General features: G+C 38.2%; 1 protein-coding gene across 4 annotated transcripts in view; it reads right to left on the bottom strand.

The window, feature by feature from the left end:
* Positions 1-6,351: 6,351 nt before the first annotated feature.
* cacna2d1a (calcium channel, voltage-dependent, alpha 2/delta subunit 1a) overlaps positions 6,352-18,418 on the bottom strand; it is a 101,115-nt gene continuing 89,048 nt past the window's right edge. For all 4 annotated transcript variants that reach the window (XM_082511813.1, XM_082511814.1, XM_082511815.1 and 1 more), the window contains 4 exons: positions 17,843-17,960; positions 17,094-17,203; positions 16,346-16,428; positions 6,352-11,340 (listed from right to left, as the gene is read on the bottom strand). In XM_082511813.1, the coding sequence (XP_082367939.1) occupies positions 11,218-11,340; positions 16,346-16,428; positions 17,094-17,203; positions 17,843-17,960 (434 nt within the window). In that variant the 3' untranslated portion in view covers positions 6,352-11,217. The remainder of the gene's footprint in view (positions 11,341-16,345; positions 16,429-17,093; positions 17,204-17,842; positions 17,961-18,418) is intronic.

Raw genomic sequence — 18,418 nt, forward strand, 5'->3', positions numbered from 1 at the left:
ATTTTAAAGATGGGAGTAATTCCCCCATCTTGGAATGAGGCTTCTATTTCCTTAATAGCTAAAGAAGGAAAGGACAGGCTTGATTGTGAAAATTACCGCCCTATTAGTGTTCTTAACCAGGACTATAAGATATTCACATACATCCTTGCCAAAAGAATTGAAAATATTTTTGTTCAGATAATTAGCTTGGATCAGACTGGTTTTATTAAGCAGAGACAAACGCAAGATAATGTTCACCGAACATTACATGTTATTGATTATGTTGGAAAAAATAAAATTCAGATGGTCCTTATGAGCTTAGATGCTGAAAAGGCCTTCGATCGGGTTAATTGGGAATTTCTATATAAAGTCATGGGCAAGTTTGGATTTCATCAATCGTTTATCAGGATTATTCAAGCACTATATAAATCACCAAGGGCAAGAATTAAAGTTAACGGGGTGCTTTCTAATGTTTTTAATTTACAGAGAGGGACACGTCAGGGTTGCCCTTTAAGTCCCTCACTCTTTGCTCTTTTCATAGAGGCCCTGAGTCAAAGTGTTATACAAAGCAATAATATTACTGGAGTCAAGATCATGGGTCGAGAGCATAAGATTTCCTTGTTTGCTGATGATATTTTGATTTACTTGACAAATCCAAACATTACTTTCCCCAAGCTGTTATCACTTCTGGAGACCTTTAGCTCACTATCAGGTTATAAACTAAATATATCGAAGACTCACATATTAACTTTTAATTATAAGCCAAATCAGGAAATTAAGTCTAAAGTCAATTTGAACTGGGAGTCGGAGCAGATGAAGTATCTTGGAGTAAATATTACTAAAGATCTCTCTAAGATATATAATGCAAATTTTAATCCTTTGTGTTATAAAATAAATGAGGATACTAAAAGATGGAACTTATTAGCATTTTAAAATTTTGAATCACGTATTGATACAGATAAAATGAATATCTTGCCCAGGATGCTTTATTTGTTCCAAACACTCCCAGTTGAAATAACTGATAAACAATTTCAGGAATGGGACAAAATAATCTCTAGGTTCATATGGCAGGGGAAAAAACCACGGATTAAGTACCAAACTATCCAGTTGGCTAAAGACAAAGGGGGGTTGGGGTTCCCATGTTTGAAAGATTATTATATTTCAGCTCAATTGAGGATATTAGTGTGTTGGTGTAATGTAGACTACCAAGCGAGATGGAAAGAAATAGAAACAGAAACAGTGGCCTTAAGAGGTTTTCCAATTCAGGCAAGCTTAGGGGATGTGACACTCATTAAAAAACAAATTAATCAAGGAAACCAATGGACTAACTTGCCTTTAAAACTTTGGTTACAATTTCTTAATAAGAATGATTGGAATGAAGAGGCCAGGATTTTAAGATGGTGCGCTTTTGATTTTGATTTTTTACCCAATAAGTTAGATGTAAGATATAAAAAATGGGCAGGACAAGGCTTAATGGCATATTGTATGTTTTACGATAAGGGAATTCTTATGGACTTCCAATCAGTAAAAGATCAATACCAGTTAAGCAAAATGGATTTTTTTAGGTTTCTTCAAATTAGGCATCACCTACATAACTTTATACCTAAGAGAACAGATCTTTTCTCTCTACCTGTTTTGAATATATTTGTCAAGGCTTACCAGGCAGATCCCGGCCTCAAGGTGATTTCTAGACTGTATAAGGGTATACAAGAGGTTAAGAAGCGGAATACTACCTACATTAAAAAAAAAAATGGGAAAGGGAAACAAATACAGCAATTTCAAATGACATTTGGTATCAGCAGTGTGCTTTTCAGTGGAGAATTTCTAGTTCTAATATATGGAGATGTTTTGGTAGGAAGAGTCTCTGTGGGTTTTTTAATACTCCTGCACAAAGTAAACATTATTCTAATCACTAGCTGCTGGAGAAACTGTGGGGCCCAAGGAATAAAACACTTCCACTTGTTTTGGTCCTGCCCATTGATCAACACTTTTTGGGTATCGATTCATTCTGAGTTACAGACCATTTTTAGTATGCAACTTCCCTTTAATTGGGATGAACTTTTGTTTGGATATTTATACTCAATGAATGTAGATAAAACGTCCAAGCTGTTGTATGGTATTCTGAGTCTGGCTGCCCGTAAGACTATTACCAAGAAATGGCTTAGTGCAAAAATTCCATCACTAAATGACTGGTATGAGATTGTTTATGGGATGTTTAAAATGGAAAGAATTACCTTCATTAATAGCCTCCAATATGACATATTTAGTGATATTTGGGTTAAATGGAAACATTACATTTTGTCAAGGAGACCCGATTTTGTTTGAATCTCTGTAATTATGTATGCCACATTTCTGAATTGTTATGTGTATATATGTATATGTCAGTATGTATGAGGGTATAGGCGAATAAATATGTATGTAGGTATGTGTATGTATGTCTAAGTATATGGATGTGTATGTGTATGTGTGTGTGTGTGTATATACACACTAGATGGTACACCCGTTTGTTTATTTTTGATTATCTGTTTATTTTGGTTTATTTGTGTTCTTATAGGTTGTTTGTTAAAAAAAAAAAAAAAAAAAAGATTTTTATTTATTCTGATAATTTCTTTGCTCATTTGGCTGCTTTAGATCTTCAACCAACCTGGTACATGTCAGCCACATCCTCCAGGTCTTCAAGAGGGATATTGAGATGTTTGCACGTGTGCTGAAAGATATGATCCCTCCGGGAGGCCTCAGGTCCACCCCAAGGCCTTAAAACACTTCACCTAGGAGGCACCCAGGAAGCATCATAGACAGAAGCCCAAACCACCTCAGCGGTCTACTTTCAACATGGGGGAGCAACTCTAGTCTCTAATCTCAAATCATCAATCACCAATCTCGATCCTAATTCAAAGTCTGAGCCCCAACACCCTTCAGAAGAAAGCTCATTTACACTGCTTATATTTGTGACCTTACTGGGTTCGATTCTCAAGTTATTCAGCAGCGTTCACATTTACTGCAAACGGTGAACCAATCCACCTGTCAATCTTCTGCTCCACTCTCCTCCGCCACAAAAACGCAAGAAACTTGAACCCATCCACTTGCAGCAGCGGCTCCTCCGCAAATAACATTTAAATGTCATCCGTCTGAGAACCTCAGTCTCGGATTTCAAGGTGCTAATTTTCATCTCCTGTTACATCCTCAGCTGCAAACTGCCTTGGCATGAGCTGAAAGTCAATGCTCAGCGAAGCAAGAAGAACCACATATTTGCAAGAAACCACTGAACCAGAAAGCTTCCACCCTTTTGCTACACCAAGGACTTCTGTTCATTAAAGTTATATGGTAAATGGTAAATGGCCTGTATTTGTATAGCGCTTTTCTAGTCCCTAAGGACCCCAAAGCGCTTTACACAACCTGTCATCCACCCATTCACACACACATTCACACACATTTATAAACAGAATTAGTGACACAGGTGACAAATGCCCGAGAGTAGAAACAGGACTCCTTATTTTCATGCATTCAGGCCACAGGGGCACGTAAGTGCATGAATAAATAGTTAAAACTGAAAAATTAAAACTATTCATAGTTGTTTCAACTTTTATGATGTTCTCCAGTGTGCTTACAGCTTCATCAGCTTCTAGAAATCACACCCGAAGTCAATTGTGCAAAACATTTTTGATTCCATAGAAATGATGAGAAATGACCATTTATGGCGTAATATCGTCTGTATTCCAGATTTCAAGTCACCTCCCTACCTACTGTAATTCTTACGCAACACATTCTCGCGAAGGACAGTCATAGAGAGAACTTGTGCAGTCATCTGGAAAACGCAGCTCGACTTGGCGTGAACCACAGACCACCATTTTGTGCTGGACCATAGATCATGTAAAGTTGGCTGCTGTTAGGCCACACCTGGATTTCAAAGCAAACATTACACACGAAATCTAACAAATTTCAGCTAAAACATTTAGAAAAAATCTGTTACCAACACAAACGGGACCTTCGGAAGCTTAAAGGGAAAGGATTTTTCTAGAATCCATATAGTAATGACTGTGATGAGAAATCAGAACTGTTAATTAAAACCAGATCATGTCAGTATTTACAATGATTTGTTATTTAATAAAAGCCATCTTTTTGTCCGTATATTTAAACCGTGAGCCATGAGAACTACTTAAACACCATGAAAGAAAGCCATACTTTTACTCTAATCTCGTTCATCGTAATCTAATATCTTTAAAAAGAAAAAGAAAGCACAAGAACGTAGGCAGTTGCATGCAGTTGACTGCTGACCCTCAGGGTATAGCCTTTATGAATAAAAAATGCGGCGGTTAAAAAAAAAAAACACAAATTCTGTAGGAAAGAACAAGATATGCTAAACATATCAATTTCAGCTTCTCCCAAATGAGATCCTCTGGTGCCTTGTAAGTATCACAAGATATTTATGGCAGCAGTTGTGATTGGGTTTTGAGCTCTTGCCAAACAAATGCCTTTATGAGGTGTTTGAAATTTAAATGAAAGGGTAGGAAGTTCATTTGGGACTGGGGTGGTTACAGATGTCTCTCTTGAGCCCCCGAGTCAAAGTAACAACCTTTAAAATGACACAAAGGAGCTAAAAAGCAGGAGACGTGGAAATAAAACAAAACCTCAACAATTTCTTGGTGGTCTTATTCTTGTTCTTTGTTGCCAGATGAAGCTCAAAATGCAGTTTCTTCCAACCCCAACCCACAGAGCTGTTCTTCCTTCCCAATAAGTGTGTGCCTGTTGGATTGTTTGAAACATCTGTGCACAAAGCAAACAAACAACAACAAAAAGACTTTCTCAGTGGTGGACAGCGTATTTGTCCATGGGCACAAAGCGTCATCCATGTGGAGAATGTATTCTTTGGTAATCTAAAACTGGCAGTGCTTTAAAGAGTACTTCCATGAAACTATATCTTCTTCATCTGGTGCGGTGAGGAATGCGAGGGTAAGCATTAGATGAGAAGAGGGACAGTAGGGGTTTGAAGAGTGGACATGCATGTAAATGAAGGAGAAAAAGCACTTAAAAGGTACACTTTGGTGCACAAATACGATTCCGTCTCTATAATCTTTGGAAAGCCCATTTTAGGAAAATAAATATCTTGTAATGAGAGGACTGTTAATACTTACAAATTTAATTACCGACATAATAAACTCTTCATATTTACATTAGAAGCCTTTTACTTTTGGGACTTCAGCCCAGATATCAATCAGTGACAGAGGGACGCAAGCCCGGGGACTTAGGATAACAATCAAAAGCACAACAGGAGTGACCTCTTAGTGTAAACCAACAGGGTCATCTTGTTGCCAGACGCGAAATCCAGAACCCTTGGCAGGAAATCCACCGTGTGCTGTTGACATCGCAAGTCATCCGTGACAGACAAGGAATAATACTTTCGGAGAGGAAGAGTTTGGAGGGGGAAAACAATGGAGTCCAACATAGACACTGTGCTGTCACTGGAAAATACAGCTTTCAGGCATGATACTAAATCTTTTGTACATTAAGGAAAGGGAAAGCACTAAAAACAGAGATGAAAAATATGCATCAGTTATAAAATATAAACTTATGAGCTAGCAATTTCTCTGTCTTAATATGATAATAAATTCTATTTTAAATTTGTACGCCTCTTATTTGCTGCAGAGACGTACAAATTATACTTGTCTAAAATGTCACTTTTGATTGACACCATAATCAAGAATTTAATCATATTAGTCTCTTTATAGTCATTCACCAGCCGTGCTACCAACAATATAGGGCATTATAAAGAAGAAAGTCATTGTAATTGGTCTCATTAAAAATGCCCCAAAGCATCCCTTTATTCTTTATGTTTCAGCAGCACACCGTGCAGGAGTACGGTTAGTTTTAACGTCCATAATAAAGCGTAAAATGAGCCTGTAGTTTGCCTTTGGGGGGCAGTGAGGAATAGTAGCTCTGAAACTGTGTGCACAGCTGGTTTCAGGTTTCAAGTGTAAATCGGACCATCTTAATGAGAAACTCACTTACCATTTGATCAGCGTGCAACAGGGAAATCAGGAATCGCTAAATTTATGACCATTATGGGCCTTTGTTAATGGATGTGTAGCAGAGTCAAATTCAGTGTTCAGCGAGGAGAGATGTGGATGGACCTAAGAATCTTTCGTTTCTTTTCTTGGACAATGTTGATTTTGGCTGGATGCAAGTTTCTGATGTTGGCTAGACACTGGGAGAGCAGACTCGGGGTGCTTCCTTCACATTCTCACACACATTTGGATGGGAAATGTGTGTTGGCAAAGTGACAGAAGTTACTAACAGAAATCTGATCCACTGTGGAAAAAAAAACAGTCATTCTATAAGAAAAGGTCATCAGCCAGAAGTCTTAACGCAATGGAATATCTAGTAATGATAAAGTTTTATTCTGTATATACCTTATTTGCACATGAACAAAAACTTTTTTCTTTCCCAGGATTATAAACATTGTTCTTTTTTTCTATTGTACATTTTTTGTTTTAACATGACTCACTCTGGAAAATCAAGTGTAACATACTAAACCACAATCAAGGGAGACTGACAGAGAGGCCCACTTAGACCCATCTGAAGCTGAGACTGTCGAAGTACTTGGTGGCCTGCCGTAAAAAACAAAGGCAGAGAAAGACTGACCGACAGGCCCATCAATCATCTGCCAGACTGGCAGGAAGGTAATAGACACGCATACACACAAAAGGTTCCAGAAATAAAAAGGCCAACCCACACGATCCACACCAAGAGCACCAACAGAATCAAAAACACTTCATATCACATCTAGAGTACATTATTCCTGAGGTGACAGCATCTGATTTTAGCACTTAAGAGTAGAATGAAACATCTGGATGGCTGTGGAGGTTATGTTCTTTCTCCATTGTTTTCCATGCATCTCTAAAGGGATTCTGTTTAAGCGTTTCATCAGATCAAATTACTTCTTTGAGCAAAGCGACTGAATCACCATGCCAGCATTTTTAGCTAAATAACTACATTTCATGTATACTTCAGAACATTTAATACTAGAGTTACTACACTACCAACTGTTTTGCAGTTTTGTTAACACTTGCATGGACATTGGTTTACATTCATTAAAGATCATTACATTAAGTAAGTATCAAGTTTCTTCTATTTTATATTCATACAAACGCATGGAAACTAACTGCTGTCTGTAATGTAGGGGTAAGACAAGACAAATAACTACAGCAATACTAGCTGCTTTAAGATAATATATTGTAGAGCGATATCTTAAGCTAACTGCTAACACTAATATGCAGCATGCTCACAGTCACCATTGTATCATGCTAATGTTGGCAGGTATTGTGTTTACCATGTTCCTTTGTGATTTCCTGTGTTATAACTGTAACATTTCCAAATTACTAATAAAAACAAAGTATAGCCATATACGGTATATAAATGACTGATTAGCCAACACTATATGACCCATTGGTTTATAAGGTCCTGCTTCAAATCAGTGACAGAGGGACACATCATGTCCATCAGAAATAAATAAATAAAAATAGTTTTTTTTAAGCCAAATATTACCATATTTGGACAAGGACGTAAATGGCTAACCATAGGTGCATGCACGGACAGTGCAGAAGTATCATGCATACATGCAATAAATATACAAATACAATAGAGTGAATTTCACTCACTGACTGGAGCACAGACAGCTGCTAGCACAATTAACTGCATTATTTGTCAGGCAGTTGCAATAAAAATGCCTCTATAGGGCCCAACACTGCAAAGATGTTTGATGGTCCCAGGCTGACTCCAGTAAAGATGAGGTGAGGCCTTAGTGGATAGTTTGTCAGTGACAAATTATCACATAAAGCGCCATGCCTCCAAATAACAAACTGAGACAGGGTTTGAAAGGGTTTGCCAAAAGAAAAGTCAAAAGGCATTTTAGGGGACAAGCACACCAATGTCCATGTCTACCCATCCAGTGGCTAAAGCCCATTAATGAATGGTGCAAAAGGAAGTGAACTCAGTAAAGACTATGCCCATGATGCTTCAGAGTCCAGTTCAATCTAATCACTGTGGATATTTATTGGTAAAATATTTACGTGAGCTCTTAAAGTCAAAAGACCAACAAAGCCGGAAGGCTTAATCCTCTGAGTGCCATCAGTTTGCGTTCACCTGATAGTTGAAATACCAAACATTGCAACATGGTTTGGAAAACTACTGGCAATTGGATAAAGTACTCATGAATTGTAGTAAATGAGCTAAATTACTGGCATGCTCCTTAAATAATTGTAAACAACATGGTCTGAATCGATCAGAAAGACTGAATAGTGATTTCAAACATCATGTTTACCTATCTGGTTCTCTTTTGTTCCTCAGCAGAGCCAAATGCTGTCCCCTCAAGAGACGGCAGTATTAGCTGGTCATACCTTAACATATCACGAACTAATGCCGGACACTCAGTATATTATGCTTTCTATCATTACATAGTAAAGCAGGAATATCATGCAGCACACTGAAACAATTTGAAATGTATCTTGCCTTGGTAACATTGCATAAATGTTATAGTAATAGGCTTCTCCACAAGAGAATACAAGACCTACTGGATATGGCACTTGATATTCGTAAGGGTTAATAAATGCAGAGCATAAATGCCATTGTTATTTTCACCACATTTTTTTTGGAAGATTATAGTTAAAGATAGAGGAAAACATTGGAAATAAAAAGTTCCTTTGCGAAACTTCCTGACAATGATGGTTTTGGTGGTGGTGCCGGTGGAGCTTTGCCACAAAAGAAGCCAGAAGAGCTAGTATGTCTTGACGGGACTTGCAGAAATGCGTCACACAAAAAACTGACATAAGTCATTGTGATGTAATTGTTTAGCCAACAAAAGGATTCTGAAGAGGGTGAATGTTAGTGGTAATGTGATACGTGTAGATTAAATTGTGTGGTTTTCAACTTCCCCACAGAATTAAGTAGTTCTCTGGAAACATCCGCCAGTGTTTATGGAGTATACACAAAAAGACGCACTCCTCGGTCTCGCTTCCTAGCGTCCACAATTTCCTACACTGTTAACATTTCGAGTGCCATAAACAAATAATTGTTGATTGGTTTTAATGTTCAAATCTAACATTTGGTGTGAATGCTCAGCATGAAAGCATTTTTCACATTTAACCACAGAGTACACATCCCGAACTATCTCATGTTACTAAACAAGGAACAAAAAGAAAAAAAAAGTCTCAACCCTGGGATATGACCAACTTCTAAATGAAAGGCGTCACACACGTCCTATTTTATTTAAAATGATGTGATTGGTTCCTGTTAAAGTCATAAATATTAATCATCGACAAAACAAACGGTCAAGTCAGCTTGTTTATGTAAAAATGGCAGTTTTATCTTAAAGATTTAAAACTTGTTTCAAACAATCACATCCAAGTTTGAAGTCTGTGTATAAGTAGGCAAATGAGCTGTATAATTGCAGCAAGTGGTTTTCCACATACTGCATATTCAAAATATTTTCCTCCCAAAATTCATGAAGTGTTTTTCATTCGTTGACATTGATATTTGGCTTTGATAGGAATCCAGTTTGGCCCTGTGAAATTTGTTATTGTTTTTACAGCAGATATATTTGCTTTAAAGCAGTGGTTCGACTGATTAGCGCTTTTTTCCCTTCATAAAGAAATGTACTTTACTGTTCTCTCTTTGGCAATTACAATCACAAAAATTTAATAAAACCATGTACAGTAGTATCAGCACATCACATGGATTATGTAGGTATTTTTAATATATGTAATAAATATGAGAAGAAGGCACACAAAATGAAAAAGGATGAACTTTTTTTGTTGAGAAACTGATATATCAGCCAGAGTGATAGTATGAAGCTCTTGTATAGTAGCTGATATCACAGTATAATAAATATGACAGAGGCAACTTCACCACTACACAGATATAAAGGCTGTTCAGCTCTTCAGCAAGGAGATCAAACCGTGAAGAGAAACAGCAGCTGCACTTTGAATTGCAGTGCCGACAGTAGTCATTTAATTTAAAAAGTGACAGCAGTGAATACAAATATACCCCTTTTCCCTTCATTTTGACCAAATTTTGACATAAATGTTGAATACAAATTTCCTGTAACTCTTTTTTTTTTAAATTGTGGCTATAATAAAAAAAAAAAGCAGAATGATATCCTGACTTTTCGGTCAAATAACCTTTAAATAATTAAATACTATTATTACCATTTCCCATTCAGCAGCCACAGTCTAAAAAGGGGTTTGTATGAGTCACAGAGTCCACATGGCACTAGAGATTTTGTCCACTGAGTAGGTACAGGACACCAGCCAAGCTTGTCCTGACTGGTTTATGCGTGCTATGGCAGCAAAGTTTTTACCGGGGCAATCCAAAACCAAGGCAGAAAATCCATATGATCAGCTACAATGTCAAAATCTGTACACTCAAAAACAAGCACTCTGTGGCAGTAGGAGGTTCCGCTTTTGTGCAAAAACATAACAATGAACATGACTTTCACACTGCAAAAAACAGCATCTACATTAAAGAACAGCATAGTGAAGTGAAGACAATGTCCTCAGAGACACTGTGTAAATGCTCTGGGTAATGTTACCTAAAAATCAGACTGAGACAATATTATTACGAGCAACCCAGATGAGGCAAACGAAGGGCAAGAGCTCGTGATGATGTGATGATTTGGCATCTCTTGCTCTGATCTTGGCCAATTCCTTAACCAAAAAAACAATAAATACCTAATAACTAACCACTGCAAATCGATTCAAAATATACTCTTGCAAAGGGCTGCGCTGTTTCTGGCAGTGGTGAATATAACTGCCCAGCATATTCAATAAACAGCAAGTCCACCCATTGTGATTCAAATCCCTCTGATACTATAAGGCAGTTGAGTCTCTTTGTAAGAAACCAAGTCAGACAAAAACTCGCCAATCAAAACGAATCTTTGGATTCCTCTAATCTCAGCTGGCGGGCACCACTTAAGGATGACGGACAGATAGGTTGAGGTCTTTCCTAGCTTTCATATCATTATATTCTGATATGCATTTCTTTCGTCACTTGTGCCCTGGTGAAATCCTTAAGAGAAACCGCTGATAATACAAAAGAAACTGGCAGAACTCGGGGCTCACGTTTTTTTGTCTGTTTAAAGCGCTTTTCATCGGGCGCTCATCATTTTGGTGGCAGCGCTGCATGCTGGTTGCCATGTTGGAGATACGAAGGGGTGGAGATACAGGGTTGGATTATGTTATTCGGAGGTCATGATGGGATGGCATGGTGTCTGGTGTCAGTCACAACCCAGACCAGTAGCAGTTGAAGGGACAGCACTAGCCACAGCGACGGAGTCAGGCCGGACACTCCGCCACAGTCAGCGTTATCTTCCTAGTGGCAAGCAGGGAAAAAAGAAACTAAAGTTAGTATTTGTTACAGAGAATACATTTATCTCTATACGTACGTACGTATATATATATATACACATATATATATATATATATATATATACACATATATATATATATATATATATATATATATATATATACACATATATATATATATATATATATATATATATATATATATATATATATATATATATATATATATATATATATATGTATAAGCAGTCCACCAACAACTTTTCCATTGCTTTTGCTCTTTTTGTAACAGAAAAAAAGTCACTAAAACATTTACATACCGGTATATTACAAGTACATACTCTTATAATACTTTATTTTTCTGAGTGCACTGAATCTGATATATATACACCAATAGGAATTCTGTAACTTAAGCTTAAAAGGAGAAATGATGTTTATAGACAGTTATATGCTGAGTCAACCAGATGAAGAAAAATAAACACTGTATTTCTCTTAAAAATATTATTTCACTACCCTGCTGCTTGTGCCTTTAGTTATATAAAACTCTAAGATAGGTTTATCAGAATGTCTTTTTACATATTTATGGCTTCCCTTGAAAAGGACCTAAAGACTGCCTTGAGTGCAGTTGCTTTGAAAAATCACTGCTGTGTGACCAGTACAGTAGTAGTAACTGAGCTTTACTTCCTAATGTTGTGTTTGGGAATAAAGAAAAGAAATACATAAGCTAAACAAACAGCTGAGCATATCTACATCTGTTTTTCTATTTTTCTTAGCATTTTTTTTTTACAACACTGGCGTGTTCATTTTAAAAATGAATGTGAGCTTCATTATCTAACAGGTTGAATCTGATGATGTCACTTCTTTTTTCAGTACTATGAAAAGGTTTTGAGCCAGCCCTATTTTAATTTATCTTTTGCTGAGAGCAGCTAGGCTTTCCTGTAATTTTTGTAAGTGGTCTCAAGCAATAGTTAATGAGCTTTTCTGAAGGTCTTTCAAAATCTTTCTTTGGACATTGGCTGATTTTTCAAACACAGACCTATGAGTTATTCAAGCTGCAAAAAGGGACCCAACACAAGGGATGAGGCAGCATTGTGTCTACACAAAACACCACTTAGCAAAGAACCACTTTGAAATTGTATCTTTAGGCTGTTTGTTACGGCATGCTGTACCCAACAAGTTGGTTCCCAAAGAGCTACTAACTAAAAAAATATCTTAAAGTTATCTTCTTAAGAAATAGAAAAAATGTGAACATTCAATTGATCCAGGTAAGGTATGGTAAAGTACACAAGAACTGGACTGAAAAAGGTCTTAAGGAGTGCCGAATCCATTTGTTGCTCAAAGTGTCGTCAATACATTCAGAGGTCAGGAGAGGGTATAACAGTGAGTGTTGACAGACATGCGTAAAACACGGTGGAGTTGGTCTGTCATGGTTTAGAGTTGCACTTTAGCCAGTAGTCTTAGGAATCGTATCAAAACTGATGGAATCATAAATGCTTACATACAACGTCATATATAAAGTGCCTCATTGGGAACAGCTTCATTTGTCTGCGGGACAATGATCCTGAACTCATCGGCAGTACAGTAAAAGCATACCTGACTAGAAAAACCCGCAATGGAACACTATCAGTCAGGAACTGACCTCCCCAGAGTCCGGAGCTCTGCAGGGTAGGATCATCTTGACTTCTTGAACAAAAGGCAGGCACGATCCAAAGAAGATATTTGAATGTTCCTCAAGAAGTCTGGAGAAGTGTTTCTGAAGACTACTTCAAGAAATTCCAAGAAGCTGCCTCAGAGGGTTCAGGCTAAGAATAACGGCGGCAATAACGACTTTCAAGAATTGCCATACTCCATTTCCATTTATGTTTGCACCTGTTTCAATAAATCACTGTACCCATTTCCCTTGTCCTTGCAAAATATAAATGAGGGGTGGCTCATGGCATTTGCACAGCACTGTGGCTGGTGACATTTCCTTTTGCAGACTAAATCCTGTCCTCTAAAGCTTGACAGTTGCAGGTTTTTGACAACTGTACAACAGAATTAACAAAGGACAATGAAGCATAGAAAGCGCCCTAAATGAGCTATGCAGGTATCAAACATGTGGTCATAAAATATGAAACGATATCAGGATGTTTTTTTTCATACTTGACTGGAAAACTTTGGATAAATGAATTCCCCTGATATTTTTTGGCAAAAGAAAATAAAATCTAGATGTAGATGATAGGTGAGCGGTCTGTTTTTGCTAGCATCCGGATACATCAGTAACCAGTAGACATTTGAAGACAGATAATGATTGATGGGGAATAATACAAAGAGAATGGCTTGAAGTTCAAAGTCAGTTAAGGACAGGCATGTAAGTTGGGAAGGTGAAGTCAGATGGTGATATAAAATAAGAAGGAGAAGCAGGTGAGAAAATGTGTGGAAAAGCAATGGAAAAAGATAAAATAGTGGAACAAAGCAGGGACATGAAAATGGGGGAGGAGACAAGACTTGAAACACCAAGGGAAAAAGAAGCAAGAGTTACGAACAAGATCGAGCATTCGAAAATAATGACAAAGTGTTAACGAGTGAGCGTTATGGGACTGACCCGAGACAGCACATGAACAGTGGCAGCAGTAACATGAGCAGAGAAGAAGCCAATGGGGAGCCTGCGCTCCTTCGGCACATGACCTCATCCTAACCATCAACAGCCAATCATAAGGCGGGAAACAGAGAAAACAGAGAAAGAGAATCATGCAGCAAAGGGTCCATATAGTTAGCAGGTTAGAAAGGAAATATGAGCAGAAAAGGAAGAAATAATTAGGTTACATACACAAACAGTAGTACAAGGCAGATGCATTCCCTTCAGAGACAAGTGTGAGAGAAAGTTAGTGTGTGGGTGGATGGGTGGGTGTTTGCATATGCGTGTGTAAGTGAGCAACAGTGCAGGCAGAAGAGTTCATTTTTAAAACTTTGACGCTGGAAAAAGACTATAGAGTGAAAACAAACAAAGCACTCAAGCACAGGGGTTTCACACGCAAAGATTCTGTGCTGCTCATAAAAATGTTTGTTTAGCTTAGTTATTCATAAATCAAGAAACAACTGACTGTTTATCTTTGCATGGGAAACCTACGCACATACAGCTTTTGAGGGATTTCACAAAAGACAAAAGAATCCAAAAGAGAAGTGGCATGCACGATGTAAAGATATTAGTTATGGAAAGGTGCCATGGGTTCAGCACTGATACATTGTTCCCATACTGGGAGAGAGTCTTAAGGACTTTGAGGAAGTGACTTGAGCTTTGACCAAAATGACTCTGGTCTCTCCTTAATTGGCCTCTATTATGTTGGTACTTCTTACTCTAATAATAAAAAACGCTAAAATGCTTTTCGCACAGTAAAAAAGGCATTTTGAAAACAGGCTTGAATCGTGAAAACTTAAAATTACACTCCCTGGACACTTTATTAGGTACACCTTACTAATGTAGTACCAGCTTGGAACCCTTTTTGCCTTCATGGCTATTTCTTATTTCTTCATGCCAAAGATTCAATAGAGTGCTGGAGAAATTTCTCACAGATTTTGGAGGATATAGACATGATAGTATCGCACATTTCCTGCATATCCACAATGCCAATGTCCTGTTCCACCTCATTCCAAAGGAGTTCATTGAATTGAGATCTGGTGACTGTAGAGGCCATTTGAGTACAATGAACTCATTGTCATGTTCCCGAAACCAGTCTGAGGTGATTTGAACCTTGTATCATGGTGCGTTATCAATAATCAGAGGATGGGTACACTGTAGTCATAAAGTGAATAAATAACGCAACATTTTCTTAAAGGTTGAACAAGGCAGGCTCAGTGCCTCAGCGTTGTTTATACTGAATTCTGAGCCAGCCATCTGAATGTCACAGGAGGAATCGCGACACATCAGACCATGCAACATTTTTCTTATCTGTTATTGTCCAATTTTGGTGAGGCAATGTAAATTGCAGCCTCAGTTTCCTGTTATTAGCTGACATGATTGCAGTCTTCTGCAGCTGTAGCCCAAGTGCTTCAAGGTTCAATGTGTTAGGATGCTCTTCTGCATACCATGGTTGTAACGAGTTACCGTTGTCTTAAAATCAGCTCAAAGCAGTCTGGTCAATCTCTTCTCACCTCATGCATCAACAAGCATCTTGATCTAAACAACTGTTAATCACTGGGTATTTTAGACTGTTTTTGGACCATTTTCTGCAAACCTAGTTTGTGGAGTTCCGAAATACTCTGAAAATACTAGAATGAACAACTGTCACGTTCAAAGACACATTCAAAGACAAACTCAAGTTTCTTGTCCTTTCTGATGCTCAGTTTGAACTTCGGCAGGTCATCTTTATCATGTCTATGTGACTCAATGCATTGAGTTGCTGCTTCGCTTTTGCATTATTGAGCAGAGGAACAGGTGTACCTATTAAAGTGCCTGGAGAGTGCATGGTACAAAAAGCTTTGCAATGGTCTTTCTTTCCAATATAACTACACTCAGTAAAGGCTTGTTGGTTGTATATCTAGTTAAAGGTCATTGAGTGTTGCAGATCTTCTCTGAAAAAGTCTGCTGTTATCAGTCCATCCATTTATCTATTCTCTTCTGCTCATCTTTATCAGGGTCACGGGGATCTGGAGCCTATCCCAGTTATGATAGGGCGAGAACCGGATTACACCCTGGACAGGTTGCCAGTCTGTCGTAGGGCTAACATAGAGAGGCAGACAATCATTCAAAGCCACAGTCATACCTATGGGCAATTTTAATCACCAATTAATCTAACCCCACTAAGTGCATGTCTGAGGCTAAGGAAGAAAGCCAGAGTACCCCAGAGAGAACCCAACAAAGAATCCAAATATCTTCCTTAGAAGATAAACAGAGAGAAAATATTTGTCTCCCATTCACCGGAAAGCCAGACAAAAGGTCTTTGCAGACTGGAGATGATAAACTAGCACAGAACAACCATTTTTTTTAAAAAAGGGGAAAACATCATCCAAGTCTGATTAAAGGCACTTACATGACTATTGTTATCAAAACAAGCTGCAGGTCCCTTCCTGTACCGCGGCTCGGAAGCCAATTGACAAGGATCAGGCCCTTGTGCTGGATTACTGAAGTCAGGAACATGACAACTTCTGATTGATTCTGCATTAGTAATAGCAGCAACAAATAGTGCTTTGTTCAGAAGACACAGTTTTTACGTACAGCTGGAATAGTGTTAAATCATACATCTTGATTACTAAACAAAGACACTAGTTGGAATACGTTGCTTAATACTGCAATGACGCAGCCATCATGTTCTACAATGGTGTTTTCCAAGAGGCTTTACCTCTAATTGATCACAGCTCTGTGTATTTGCGAGAACATCATTGATTTGTTTGTAAGCTATTCAGACTTATCCCACAAAACCATCTGCCATACAGACTTAGAAACCAAAGCATTACAAGTCTCTCATTCTGGGCCAATTTGTAAATGTCAATTATGGCGGAGATGATCATTTTTGTGGGTGTGGGATTCTAAAGGACACAAATGAGGGAAATACTCCACGGTAACCGCTGTCGATAATGGAAAACAACCCTTTTATAGAAGCTTGGAGAATGAACATTCAGTTGTTTACCACAAGTCCTCTTTAAATGGCGAGCGGTGAAAAATATCAGTCATAATCAGCGCCTATGTTCTCCAAAGCACAAACTTTATGAACATCTGTTCCCTGAGTCAAGTGTACACACTGTCTACCAGATTATAGCTGGTGTTTAGTAAAAGGATACACTCCTGTTCTTCCTGCTTTAATATCTTTTCCTGACATTCACAGCCATGTTCTGTTTCTGCAACGATGAAGACGAGGTTCGTCTTGGGCAGCCTTTCGGCGTGATAGAGCCTGGAGAAGGGAAGACACACAAGAGACACAAAAGCAGTTGTTGACACGTGGGCTTGAGTCCAGGAAAGATATGATTTCATTCAAACATGCTCACAAGAGATACAAGGAAGTTGAATGTTTAACCAGAAAGCAGTGAAGTGAAGATGCAGTAATTGTCATCTCTTTTCCACAAAAGTAGTCAGCTATTGGTCTGCACACACAGTGGATCACTCAGTCAAGTTTGTCAACTATGCTCATAAGGACACACAAACCTGCCTTACCATGCCGCTGTCCTCCGAGAACTTTACTGAGACCCACATGTTGCTGGTGCTCAAATGATTTGCTCCGCTTTTTTATTTTATTTTATTTTTATAGTGGTCGTTAAAAAGAAACGTGTGTGCAGCTAAAGTGCAGGAATTCCACGCGGCACGCAGGCAGGCACTCCATTAGCTGGCAAGAGGGACCTTAAAACACCACACATGCCCGTGCACATGCACAAATCACACATGAAAATGCCAAGTGACTTGACTTCACTTTTATGGCATGCAAATGTTTTGAAAGGTTTTAGGCCCACATCAGGTATTTTACAGATATTATTCTCTGTCAGCGTCTACACAGCAAGTGCCTATTGTGTAGCTGGGACGGGTTTTTACGGTTTACCTTGAGCACTTCTCTGTGTCGATTACGCCTCTAAAAGACAGGCTGTCATTCTCAAAGTAGTATTGATATTCCTCCTTGATGCAGACCTCCTTCTCCACATCCGGTGCATCATCAGTAGCTGTAGAAGCACATTCAGGTATATTTTTGGTTAACACACAATTAAAACAACAGCTCTGATATATTTTCACCTATTATACCTACGCCAAACATTAGCATTCATTTAGTTGTATTTTGAATTATTTTTATTTAGAGAGCACTTGTGTGAACCCAAAGCGCTTCACACAACGAAACAACGTCATAACGAGTAGATTGTAAATTTTAAGTAGTGTAACATTCATAGTTTGCCTGTGAGCTTTTGAAAGTTTCCAAGGATATCTGCTTATGAGCACAAGTTCTGGCACATTCCTCAATTGACACTTCTGTCAATCTGTTGATATTTTCGTTAACAGTGGGCATTTGTGTCGTTTTGAATCGACAGCATCATCTCCTTTCCCTTCATAAGGATTTTTCCAGCGTTTCATATGCTACAGGAAAAGATAGAGGAATCATTGGAGCATTTTTTCCTGAGTATTTAAA

This window comes from Aulonocara stuartgranti, assembly GCF_965226115.1.
Source record: "Aulonocara stuartgranti genome assembly, chromosome: 17".
NCBI lineage: Eukaryota > Metazoa > Chordata > Actinopteri > Cichliformes > Cichlidae > Aulonocara > Aulonocara stuartgranti.